The sequence below is a fragment of the Elephantulus edwardii genome, unplaced genomic scaffold (assembly GCF_000299155.1).
Source record: "Elephantulus edwardii isolate Elephantulus edwardi_28Jun2011 unplaced genomic scaffold, EleEdw1.0 scaffold00054, whole genome shotgun sequence".
NCBI lineage: Eukaryota > Metazoa > Chordata > Mammalia > Macroscelidea > Macroscelididae > Elephantulus > Elephantulus edwardii.
The window spans coordinates 9296154-9308893 of record NW_006399804.1 but is presented as its reverse complement, the minus strand read 5'-3'; the positions used below and the strand labels follow the sequence as shown (position 1 = coordinate 9308893).

At 40.1% G+C, this 12740-nt stretch overlaps 1 protein-coding gene across 1 annotated transcript in view; it reads left to right on the top strand.

Moving 5' to 3' along the window:
* PRTFDC1 (phosphoribosyl transferase domain containing 1) overlaps window positions 1–12161 on the top strand; it is a 141719-nt gene extending 129558 nt beyond the window's left edge. The window contains 4 exon segments of the mRNA XM_006903793.1: window positions 5666–5683; window positions 7504–7583; window positions 8373–8422; window positions 12133–12161. Coding sequence (XP_006903855.1) covers window positions 5666–5683; window positions 7504–7583; window positions 8373–8422; window positions 12133–12161 — 177 coding nt within the window.
* The last annotated feature ends 579 nt before the right edge of the window (window positions 12162–12740 follow it).

Sequence of the window (12740 nt, the reverse complement as noted above, 5' to 3'; positions counted from 1 at the left end):
ATCAGTGACACTAAGTTCTAAATCACACCTTCTTGCGATATGGACAGTTTTTTGAATGATATCTTCCATCATATTTTTCTGATCAAATGTTTGGAGTGTATTCACAAAATTTAGCACTTTCCCCCCAAGTTCTCTATACATTTTCTTGTAACTTCTAGGGAAAAGCCATGCTCAGGAGACACTGAAGACCACTACAATGAAATTGTAACTGTAATAACTGTCAGACGTGTGTAATTCAATTCTCATATACAACAGAGTGGAACATTGCTCAACTTTCTATGACTTACAACTCTTACCACTTACAAAGACATTATTACAGGTCAACAAAGCATACCCCTGCATATCTGTCAGTGAACACAGAACAGTGAATGATAACATCATGAAATTATGTGTTAGGATAAACTCCCAACAATTTGATGTACCCCCAAAATGGATAATTGTACCTACTATTCATAGTTCAAGTATATCACAAGTCAGAGAGTGCCTGTAATGATGTTGAGAGGTAGAGAAAGGAAGTGAAGCAGTACAGAGCAACAATGTCTTCATCTGTTCTATAACACGGTAAAGAGGTGATATTTGTTATTGTTGTTAGGTGCCCTTAAATCAAGTACAACTCAAAGTGATCCTATGAACAACAGGCCTATGAACACTGCATTATCCTGTGTCATCTTCATCATCTCTGATACACTTGATTCCATTGCCACAGTCTCTGTGTCAATTCATCTCGTTGGAGATCTTCTTCTCCTTCACTCACCCTCCATCTTTCCAAGCATGATAGTCGTTTCCAAGGAATAACCTTGCCTAGCAACATGTCCAGAGTATGACAGATGAAATTTCATCTTCTTTGGCTCCAAGGAGTATGCTGGATACATTTTTCCCAAGACATATCTGTTCTTTTAAAAGACCATGGTATATTCAGTACTCATCTCTAGCACCACAACTCAAAGGCATCGAATCTTCTTCTGTCATCCTTATTCATTGTTCACCTCTCGGATGTATAGCAGGTGACTGCAAAGACTGTGACCTGAGTCAGGAGGACCTTAGTCTTCTGTCATAATTGCTCTTAAGTATTTTTGAGAGATCCCTGATAGTGGGCTTGCCCAATGCAATGCTGTGTCTAGAATTTTTCAAATCAGAAAGTATGTTTATGGGTAATAAAAAATACAATTCTTGAGTGACACATATATTTAATGTGCTCACTGCTAACTCAAATGTTGAAAGTTTGCATCCACCCTAGGAAGGTCTGAAGAGCTTCTTCTGGATAAGTGACCACTGAAACCCTCAGCATAATTCTGCTCTGGCTCAGGTGAGATTGCCATGAGTTTAGGTCAAGCAAACAGGAACTGGTAAGGGATGTTTAAAAAAGCTTAAGTCAAGCTTTCTAGACTGAAAAGTAATATTTATAACTAATAAAACCTTTCTTAATTCAAGCATACAAACAAATCAAATGTTTTAGGTATTCTTTTAAGACTGACTTAGCTGTACAAAAACATATTCTTAAATAATGTTATTTATAGTAACAACTAGAGAAGTTAGAAGAGGGAAGAACTGAGTCTGAGGAGCAGCAATGATGTGGGCTATTTTTAAGGTCTTTTGAGACTATTTTATTGGAAGATGGATCTTAGCTGAAAACAGGGAATACCAGAGGAATGTATATCTGTGTTTCATTGATTATGCTAAGGCATTTGACTGTGTGGATCATAACAGACTGTGGCTGACTCTTAGAAGAATGGGAATCCCAGAACACTTGATTGTTCTAATGCGAAACCTGTACTTCGACCAAGAGGCAGTTGTCAGAACAGAGCAGGGAAACACTGAATGGTTCAAAATTGGGAAGGGTGTTTGCCAGGGATGTGTCCTATCTCCATACCTTTTCAACCTGTATGCAGAACAGATTATCCAAGAGGCTGAGCTCTATGAGAAGTGTGGTGTCAGGATTGGTGGAAGATCTATTAACAATCTGTCTTATACAGATGACACAATCTTGCTTGCTGAAACTGAGGAGGACGTGATGCACTTGCTGCAGAGAGTCAAGGACTGCAGCCTTCAGTATGGATTGAGGTTCAATGTCAAGAAGACAAAGATTCTCACCACCGGGCCAATTGGCAACATCAGGATGGATGGGGAAGATATTGAGATTGTTAACAACCTTAGTCTGCTTGGCGCCACGGTCAACACTCTTGGCACCAGCAATCAGGAAAAAAACAATGTATTGTGATGGGAAAATCTGCTGTTAGGGACCTTTCCAAAGTACTGAAGAGCAATGGTGTCTCTCTGGAGACTAAGGTGCATCTGATACAGGCCATGGTCTTCACAATCACTTGTTATGCATCAGAGAGTTGGAAAATGACCAAGGAGGATAGAAGGAGAATTGATGCCTTTGAGCTGTGGTGCTGGAAAAGAGTATTGAGAGTACCATAGACTGCTAGGAAAACAAACAGATTCATCTTGGAAAGGGTTTAACCGGGTGGCTCCTTGGAGGCAAGGATTCTGAGGCTCGGTCTAAAATACTTTGGACATGTTATAAGGAAAGACCGGTCCTTGGAGAAGGACATCATGCTTGGTAGGTTGGAGGGACAGCGCAGGAGGGGAAGACCCTCTATGAAGTGGATTGATTCAGTGACTGGGGTAATCGGGATGGGAGTGTCAGAGACAGTGCGATTGGCACAGGACAGATCAGAGTTTAGGGCTGTTGGACCTAGGGTCGCTATGAGTCTCAAGCGACTAGAAGGCACATAACAACAAAAACAACGTGTGTATTACCTTGATTTCAAGATGTTTTCAAGTAATGTTGACAGAGGACTTAGGACTGATACACCTCCAAGTGCTACTTTCCACTCACCAGTGTGTCTGATAGGCTAATGACTCCTTTGTTTGCACTGTCTAAGAAAAAAGCTGATTTAATTATGTTCCATGTCCTATTTAATTAGGCAAGGATGCAGATGAACACATTTTAGACATGTTCTTTATGAAACTGATACAGAAAAGGATCATGAAAGAGAAAATTCAAATTACCAAACCATTCTCGAAGTCTCCTGCTTAGTTGATAGGCATGGTTGGTAAGCCTCTATCAAACTGAAAATGCATACCCTGTTATGGGTTGAACAGAAAGATCCTAACATGTTAACCTGCTAAGGTTCTTCCTCTCTCAATGCAACTACTGCTGTGGGTATGACCATCTTTCAAAAGGGACAAAACAATCTTAACATTTTAGTGATAAAATTGAATTTTTCCCTACATTTTAATGGACTACAAATACTCTATCTGAGAGGGAAATACTTCCAGAAAAATTGTTGCATTTCCAAATGCATATGACACATAAAATCCTATGATGCAAACTTAACAGAGTTTTTGATTGGTGAGTTAGTTAACATTTTAATAATTCTCATTTACCTTAGATAGGAGAAAGATAGCTGATGTGTATGATTTGGTCCTTTTAAAAAATTATTATTATTATTATTATATGAATTACAGGAATAATTGAAAGTCATCCAAAGAAAGAAAGGCGCTATTTCCTTGAGGAATTTCCTTCCCATTTCAGTTAATTAGAATGGCATATTAACATAGTCATATTTTAATTTGATGGGACAACATTGACATATAACTAGTAATCCAATTAATTGGTTGATTTTCACTCGTTAATAAGCTTAATCAGGTGTTCATTCATCTGAGTACTTACTGAGTATCTATACACAGGCTATTAGGCTAGGGCCTGTATGATGAAAATGATTAATGTATTGGGCTACTAACCAAAATGATAAGAGACTCTAAGCCCTTTGGGGGAAACCGGCTTCGCCATGTACCTCCAAAGAATCAGCCACTGAAAAACCCCACTGAGCACATTTCTTCCTACTCTGATGTACACTGGGTCACCATGAGTTAAAATTGACTTGAATGGAGGTAATTATGCCTGTTGTTGTCGTTGTTTAATGCCGTCGAGTCGTAGACGACTCATAGCAACCCTATGAACGATCAACCTGAGCACTGTTCGTACATAGTTTCCGGAGGCAAGCCATTTCGGAAGTGGATGCTGCTCCTGCTTCCAGGCTTCATTTAGTTGGGAAGCTCCAGCCAACACTGTCCACCATGGGTACCCATTACCACGACTGGCACATCACTGTCACAGTCTTCAGCATCACAGCAACCACGAGTTACCTCTGTACAGCAACGCACAGACCAGTGCTATACCACCTAGAAGAATGTTTGACAGGAAGAAAATTTGAACCTGGCCGAGGACCACAGATGAAAATCACCCACCTTCGCCTTGGTAGCACAGTTTCCTTTCCACTGGGCCAACGTAGCTCTCTCTTGGTCGTCGTCATTGTTATTGTTGTTTAATGCCATTGAGTCGTAGATGACTCATTGCGATCCTATGAACGAACAGCCTGAGCACTGTTCGTACATAGAGTTTCCGGAGGCAAGCCATTTTGGAAGTGGATGCCGCTCCTGCTTCCAAATTATGCCTAGAGTTTAGGAATATAATAGTTGTTGTGATTATGTACTGTTTAGTCAGACCAACCCATAACTGACCCTCCGTTGGGTTTTCAAAGGTAGTACATTGCACAGGAGGAGCTTGCCCATCCTCCTGCAGAGCAGCTGGTGGATTCCAACAGCATGGCTTCAGGATGGTAGCACAGCTCTTACAACTGGGCTACCAAAGCCATCTAATAATATGCAAGGCAAAGGTAATTCCCGCACTCACACAGCTTACAGTCTAGTGGAGAAGGAAGATAATCAGACAAGAAATTAAAATGAACAGCATCAATGTTCTGAGGGAAGAAGTAGAAGAGGACTAAGTCATTACACTGAAAATATAAACCAGGCTCCTCAAAGTTCTTCATCTAGCACTCACCTCACCTTCCACAGAGCTGAAGATTCAGAAGGCACAAGTGCTGAGTCCCCAGTGATTCAGGTGTCTACAGAAGTAGAGTGTTCATGACTAAATGTAGGATCATTAACAAAGTGTTTCCACCATTAGTGATACAGCTTCTAGTTGGAATTTTTTTGAAATGTTTCAAATATTTTTGAAGTTTTGCATCCTGGATTACAAAATTAATAAATAAACTGTCCAATATCCCAGAACTATTGAGCTGGAATGACTTTCTGGATAGTTCTTCAGATAACAGTCTAAAGTCAGTCAGTCTACTCACACCCAGATTATACTGCTGATGTGTGCCTTTGTTTCCATTCTGAATCTTAACAACTCTGTAGGACAGTAGAACCACCCTATAGGTGTTATATCCTCTCTGAGAACAGCTCACTGGGTTGTCTTTTACAGAACTGCTGGAGAGTTTTGAACCATCAACCTTTTGGTTAACAATTAAGAAGTTGATCATTGCACCACCAAGGGTCCTAACCTGAGTATAACTCTTAACTCATTGTCATCGAGTTGGAACTAACTCATAGCTGACCCTCCATTGGGTTTCGGACGTTTCTCTCAGGAGGAGATTGCCCACCTTTCCCCTGTGGACCAATATTGCAGCACCAAATCATTCCAGAAAGGTTGTTAAAATTAATCTAGAGCACTGACATTACCACTCAATTTTTCGATTAGATAGATGTTGAAGGACCAGCTCTACAAATTCTGAAACTCTGTAAACAAATGTGAGTCTACGTTAGGAGTCAGATTTCATCATATTCTGAAGAACTACTGGCTTTATTTTAGAATGTCCTGATTGTTGAGGTAAGATGGCTTTTCCTTATTCATATTTGAACACTGAAAGAAGATAAAGGTGAGTTTTAGAGTATAGAATGTGTTAACTAATTGTTGTTATGTGCCATTTAGTCAGGGCTGAAACATAACAGATCGTCCAGTAGGTTATCAGAGGCTGTAAATTGCATATTTCTCCAATGACACAGCTGGTGGACTTGAACTGTTTGGCTTTAGGTTGATAGCACAACTCTTACTTATAGGCCACAAGAGCTCCTGCTTACCAAATTGGCCAAGAATTATTTCCAATATGTGCCTGGTATTCCAGACTTATGGATAGAACCAATAATCGTAAAAAGCTGCTCTGCAATCCCGAAGCATACAGCTCAAATCCACGAGCTACTCTGCAGGAGAAGGATGGGCAGTCTTCCTCTTATTCAATTAACTGCCTCTGAAAAGCTGCTGGAGGGTCATCTATGGGTCGGTTCCAACTCCATGGAACACAACACCACCAGAATCACTGGACTCAAATAGCTTAGAATAAAAGCCCTGCATTAATATGTTTGGTAGTGTATCCTTTCTCATATCCAATTTCACATGTGTCTAAATTGAATTTTATACTTTTTCATAAGGCCTATGTTTTCACAGAACGAGAAATTAGCCTTCAGAACCACAGTTTATTAAATAGTAAAATAAAATGTGAACTCATTACCCTTAACCCAGTCCTTTTCCTAATGCCCACAAATGATTTTGGGCAATTCTACCTTCAGCATCAAAATAATAAATGCAATCAATTAAAATATGGCAATGAAAGGGAACACTAAGATTTCATCTAATTGGTTTCTCTGTATGAAAATAAGTAAGAAAAGAGGAGTGGGCCCTCTGGCAGCGGGGAATCAATGCAGCAAATGGACCCATTTCATTCAGGAGCACGCCTGTCTTATCAGCTTGGCAAGAATTCAGGGACACAGTTTTGGGCTTTTGTTACATGATTGCCTCTGAGTACCATATGCATCCACAGCTCTTCTGGGTCAATGTAACCTATGAAGTAGACCCTCTGGCCAAACGAACTGCCCAACTCTGGCTAAACTCAGACCTCTTGTTTAATAATCAGCCCCTGACAGCTGATTTCCCTACCAAGGACAATAAATTTCAGCTGCCCATTCGGCCCTAATTGTACAGCAGCTCATCAGCAAAGATGGGCCCGGGCGGGCTGCAGCCGAGAGCAGCCTCGGAACTCCCTCTCATGCTGTCACCAGCTGCCGACCAGACACATCTCACTTCCCAGCCACAGACGCCCTCATTGAGTGAAGAGGCTCCGGAGGGAGGCATTTATCCATTCAGTATATTCAGATGGACATCTCCCATCCATGAAAATTCATGCCTCCTGTATTGTGTAGCATAACCTTAGGGCCAAATTTAGTCCTTGAACGTGCATGCACAAGCCTGAATATAATCAGTGAGGAGTCCCACATGCTCTCCATAGGCGCCATTTAGTCCTTCAGTTAGCGCAGCTGAAGGATTCAGGAAAGAAATAGTCACCAGTGTATTCCCTAAAACCCAGCCTCCAGAAAGAAACACCTGCCTTTGAAAATAAATAAATACTTACATACATATACATAAATAAAGACACAAAAATATATGTATAAAAATATATATGTATATATGTAAATATATATGTGTGTTTCTATATATAGACACACACACACCTGCCTCTTATGTGTCTGCAATTTGATGGAATTTCTAATTTTGGTGCACTATGAGTAAGAAGTATAATCATGTCTCTCTAAATGAAAAATCCATTAATACCAGCTAAATGTGTCTCATGGAATGTGTGTGTGTCCCGAGCAAAGTATGTGGTTAGGACTAGGAGGACCATGAAAACTCTACTCAGCAGCATCGAGAAATACAAGCCCAATATAATTAAGGTAGCCAGATGAGTAGGGGACACACAGGATCATTATTTCAGTGTTTTTAAGCAATCTTAAGAGGATACCCTCACAGAAAACTAGTTCCAAAAAGGCCTGGTCTTGTTAGATGCTAATAGGTTTCCTTTGTAAATTTTAATTAATGGGAACCTTGTGCCATGCTTCCCAGTGCTGGGCCATCCCCTTTGATCATTGCTGATCAGACCATTGTGATCCACAGGATATTCATGTACTGACATTTCAGACGTAGACCACCAAGTCTTTCTTCTTAGTTCATCTTAGTCTAGACGCTCCACTGAAACATGTTCAGTAGCTAAGCCTCCAATGACAGCTGGTGCAATCAGAGCTTCGTCTCTTGCATGGCAGGAGAGAATTCTATCACTGAACCACCACTGTCCTCCCAAAGACTCCGTAGATGGTCTATTGTAAACCAGTGACAGTTTGCCCAGGTTTGATGAAGTTTGACTACACTGAAGAAATAGTTCACTTAATAGTGAGTCTGGGAGAGAGGAAAGGGAAGAGGAAACACTTTTCTGTGAGTTCCTTCTACTCTGCCCTTTAGCTACTTCCAGGCACAGCTTGGTGAACCTCAGTGCAAACACCTGCTTCCTCCCTTTCATCCAGAATCATTCTATGGTGCCATAGTAGCTAGAGCCTGAACTAAAGAGGGCTTGGTGATACGCCCACTCAAGTGCTAGAATGAGAAATTCCTATTTTAACGATGTTTAATTATTCCTGCAATTCACAGAGATTGCATTTGAAGTACTAAAACATGTTTTGTTTCTTTTTAATGGTAGTTTGTTGGTGAAGAAAATATCTAGAAGTGATGGCTTCAAACCTGACTGTAAGTAGGTTTTGGTGAGTGGTGGTGGTGGTTGTTGGTTTTGGGTTTGGGGGTTTTTGTTGGGTTTTTGGGGGGTTGGTTTTTGTTTTGGGGTTTGGGGGGATTTGTTTTCTTTTTTGCCTTCATCTGTTTTATGTTTAAGGATCTTTGGTTTCCTATTTGGCAATGTCCTCTGTAAAGTGGAAGCTGTGCAGGGATGTTGGTCCTCCAAATGTCCCGTGATGTCCCCTGCCTGCCTAAGAAAGAGAGAACCTTTTAAAATGGGGATCTATAATTTTCTAGGAAGTTCCGGTGGCGTAGTCCATAGGGCTTGTGCTGCTAACCCAAAGCTGACCCCTCTCTGGTAGTTTGAATCTACCAACTACCACTCTGCTTCCCATGCAATTTACAATCTCTGAAAACTCACAGGTCAGCTGTGTTTTAGCTCCGATTCAATTGCAAGGGGCTGAATTGAGAATTTTCCAATTTGTATCTTTCTTAGCAACTCTGTCCTGTGCATGGCATATTTTTTATTTTAACACTTTCTGTAGCACCTTAACTGCAAAGAAGTCTGCTAATAAGATCCCAGTGGTGTCACTGTGGAAGATTGGCCCTGCTGGACTCAGCTCTGCCACTATTGCTTACTAATCAGACACAGAAAGGTGAGGGGTGGAAAGGTTTGGAGGGGTTCTCACTCCAGCCTCAGGAACTACTACCAGTCAATACACAATCAACAAGCCGGCATGTTAGCACCCAGAAGGGGATGTCCTTGACATCCCCAGACCACCGCAAACGAACATTCAATCACACAGCACTGTAAGCAGAGCAAATATCTCTTCACACTATCTTCAAACTTGACTTTAGGCATGTGTTTGGGGGAACTTCATTCATCTAAGGCTTTCATACCTCTCCCTCATAACATGAATAGTTCTAAAGCCAGAAAAGATAAACAAGCAGCCTGGTTGTTTATTATTCTAACACTAAAAGTGATTTTTTTTTTCACTTGCACAGGCAAACTTGAGCTTGATGTTTAGAACTTACATTTGCTCTAACGCTGCTGGGATAATTTGGCTACAGTTGCCATCAGCAAGCTGAACAAACATTGGAGCAAGAGAAGCGCCATATGGATGGGTCAGGTGCCCGTGGACATTCAGCCAGTGAGTCTTGATTGTGAAAACAAGTTTCACTCCTAACTCTAGATGTGCTAACTCTAGACCACAGCTAGTAGGCCCAATTGAATACTTCGTTGATTATGGACTTGGAGATGTATAATCTGGTTGTAGTTAAGACTGGATAAGATTATTAAGCAGAAATCTGCTAAGGAAATAATATACTATGTCAATCAGATTTCAACTGAGCTTGAAAAACATTCAGATATATATGACGAATTACAAATGTCTTGAGTCACTTTTGATAATGCCATTAATAAAATAATAGCAGCACTAGTAAAAGGCTGACAGAAACTATTCTAAGATCCAAACAGAGGCTAGAGAGCTCTGGTGGCCTAGTGGGTAAGCAATTGTCCTGCCAATCCAAAGGCAGGTGGTTCAAATCTACCAGATGCTCCTCAGGAGAAAGATGAGACATTTCCTCCCCTGTGGCATACAGATTCCAAAAAAGCTGCTAGAAAGCCCGCTGTTGAGTTGATTCTAACTCAGCAACAATGAGTTTGAGCTTTTAAAAAACAGATTATTCCCATTTGATCCTCACAATAGCCTTCTAAAATACACATGACTATTACATTCACTTTACAGATTAGGAAATCGAGCAAAGCAAGGTAAATTGTTTGCCCTGGTAAGTGGAAGGCAAGTATTGAACCCATGCTTCAGCATTGCTCTTAATCTTAACATGCCTGCAATTTGCAATTGTAAATATAAGATTGGGAATGCACCTGGCTACTGGTTAAGACAAGTCACTCTGGTTCCTTAGTGTTATCCATTGACCGTTTTCCTTTTAACTCCATGCCATCTCTAAGGGTCTAACCTTCTGAACTGGCTGTAGACTCTTAAGTTTTCCAGCCTCAGTTACAATACAGTATGGCTAGCATTGTTCATAGTAATAGCGTATTATTGTTACAACCAGAGTTAACTGCCATTTGATGATACTCTTTTAGCCAGCTCACGGTCATTTTTTCCTTCTTAAAGGTCTGTTGCTTTAGGGTCCTTTCTATAAAAATCAACTTCCTTTTAATTAATTGCTCCTCTGTTTTACCTAAAACAGATTTAGAAGTCAGAATGAAAAGTGAGGAGACAGAAGTGAAGGGGGAAATACAGTTTGTGAGAAAAGATATGTCCAGAGAGAAAGAGAGGCGATTCATCCTCCCAAAGTAAAGCAGTGAAGACAGACATTGTGCCACATGTGTTGTATGTTAGCTTCCACATTTGGACTTTCTTCAGGGCTTGATTCTGGGTCCATGGGAAGATGTTGCAGAGCCTTCAAGAGTTGGTGGGTGTGGCCCATTGTTCTTGATGTCACTGGTCCCATGAGGAGTCTCTTAAGCATCTAAAACACTAATCAGGCTGCTTTGGGGACAGCCTCTAACCAGGCATGTCAGAATCGTGAGGCACTTTGGTCTAATGTTTTTGGTTCCCTGGTTTTTATTGCTTAGAGTCTGATCTTGGTTACTTTGTCTGTCTTTTGTCTTCCGTCTATTGGTCTCTCACATGACTTTTTTCTTTTCTTTATTTGATTGGTATTATTGCTTCATTTTGCTACACTTAACCTAATTCTGACCCTAACATATGTGTATATATGAGTATGTGTGTATGTAAGTATAATGTGTGGGTGTAATTACATTAGCAATAAACAGTTAACAGAATGACATTCTGTTATTACTGTATCACATTTCTTGTGCCTCATCTTTTGTTACAGGGCTGATCCCTTTCAATCTTTTATCATTTCAGCAGGTATGTATGATCAATGAACAAGGTAAAGAAAAATATCGAGTCTAAAATAGTAAAATTTACCACCAGCAAATTCCCAGATAACATCACACCTGGAATTCCAGACATCCGGGAAGCTAGCCCTTAAAGTTCATCTCCCCAGGCATCTTCACTCAGCAGTATACTTTATTTTAAGTTTTAATGAGAGAGCTTCCTTTTCTGAGATTACCATATAAAGAATACCAACCCTTCTTAAAGAAAAGAAATCAAGACTTTGATTTGTTGGAAATCAAACACTCTACCTTGTGACTTACATGTGTTATCTGACTTCACACTCCTGGCTACACCGTCTTTTTGCTTTATTACAGCCATTAACACTTTATAGGGCTTACAATTCTCAAAAATATACTCATCAAGTGATTGAAGCACCTTTCACCTGCCCTCTTTATTTAATTAATTTTAAACTATTTTGGTGATATTTTATCATCCTGACAACCTGGAATTCACTTGAGCCTCGAGGCCATTTATTAAGAAAGCAACTAGATTCCCATTGGAAACGGGGAAGGGAGTAGAGAGAAGGGATAACTTGGTGTAAATTTCTGTTTGTACAGTTCTGACAGGCCATTATGATCTGCACTTGACAAAAGCTTTGTGAAGCATAATGTATGATGAATCCTAATGATGCCACCACGTGAGCCTGCACTCAGGGCTGGTGATTTGTTCTTCCGGTCTGTGAGGACGATATGTGGGGTGTGCATGGATGTACTCAACTGTGTTTAATATTCTGAATTTTAATTAGAAGGAAATACAATGGCAGCAAGACCCAGCGTTCTAAGCTGCATTTTTCCCCCCACATGAGACATAAGCAAAGCCGTTAAAAATATTTCTTACTGGAAGAGGAAGAAAAGTATTTTCTATGCACAAAACTAAGCAATTGTAAATGTTTCCTCTTGTTTGCACCAAAAGATGAGATATCATTATTATATCTTGTTCGGAGCATGAATATAACTGAATTTCTCATGTCCTTCTAAGACGCTCACACAATTCAAGGCGCTGAAAATCAGGCATATTAAGGAAAGCTTTTTCTTAATAACTTTCCCCCCTCACCCCTATCCATTTTCGCTGCTTTCTGAGATGTTTTATAATATATGGGCATTTTTAACTGAAAATAAACTTACTTCACTGTGTCATCAGAATTGTTTTCCCTCACTTTTCTAGACAGACTAAACGCAAAGTGCATAATTTAAGCAATAACTTTGGTTCTGAACAGTGTGTAATGTATTGTTACTAGGCTTTACTTTCTTCTAAACCAATAAAAAAACAAGAAAACTTACTCTGTTTCATAACAGTTTACTGTGTTCCTTTCTCCTTCATATTTTCTATAGATTTTCAGCTGTTAAAAATGTCTAAGCCAGAAGCTTATACGTCTTGCTGCAAATACTTACCCTGTGGCTTTA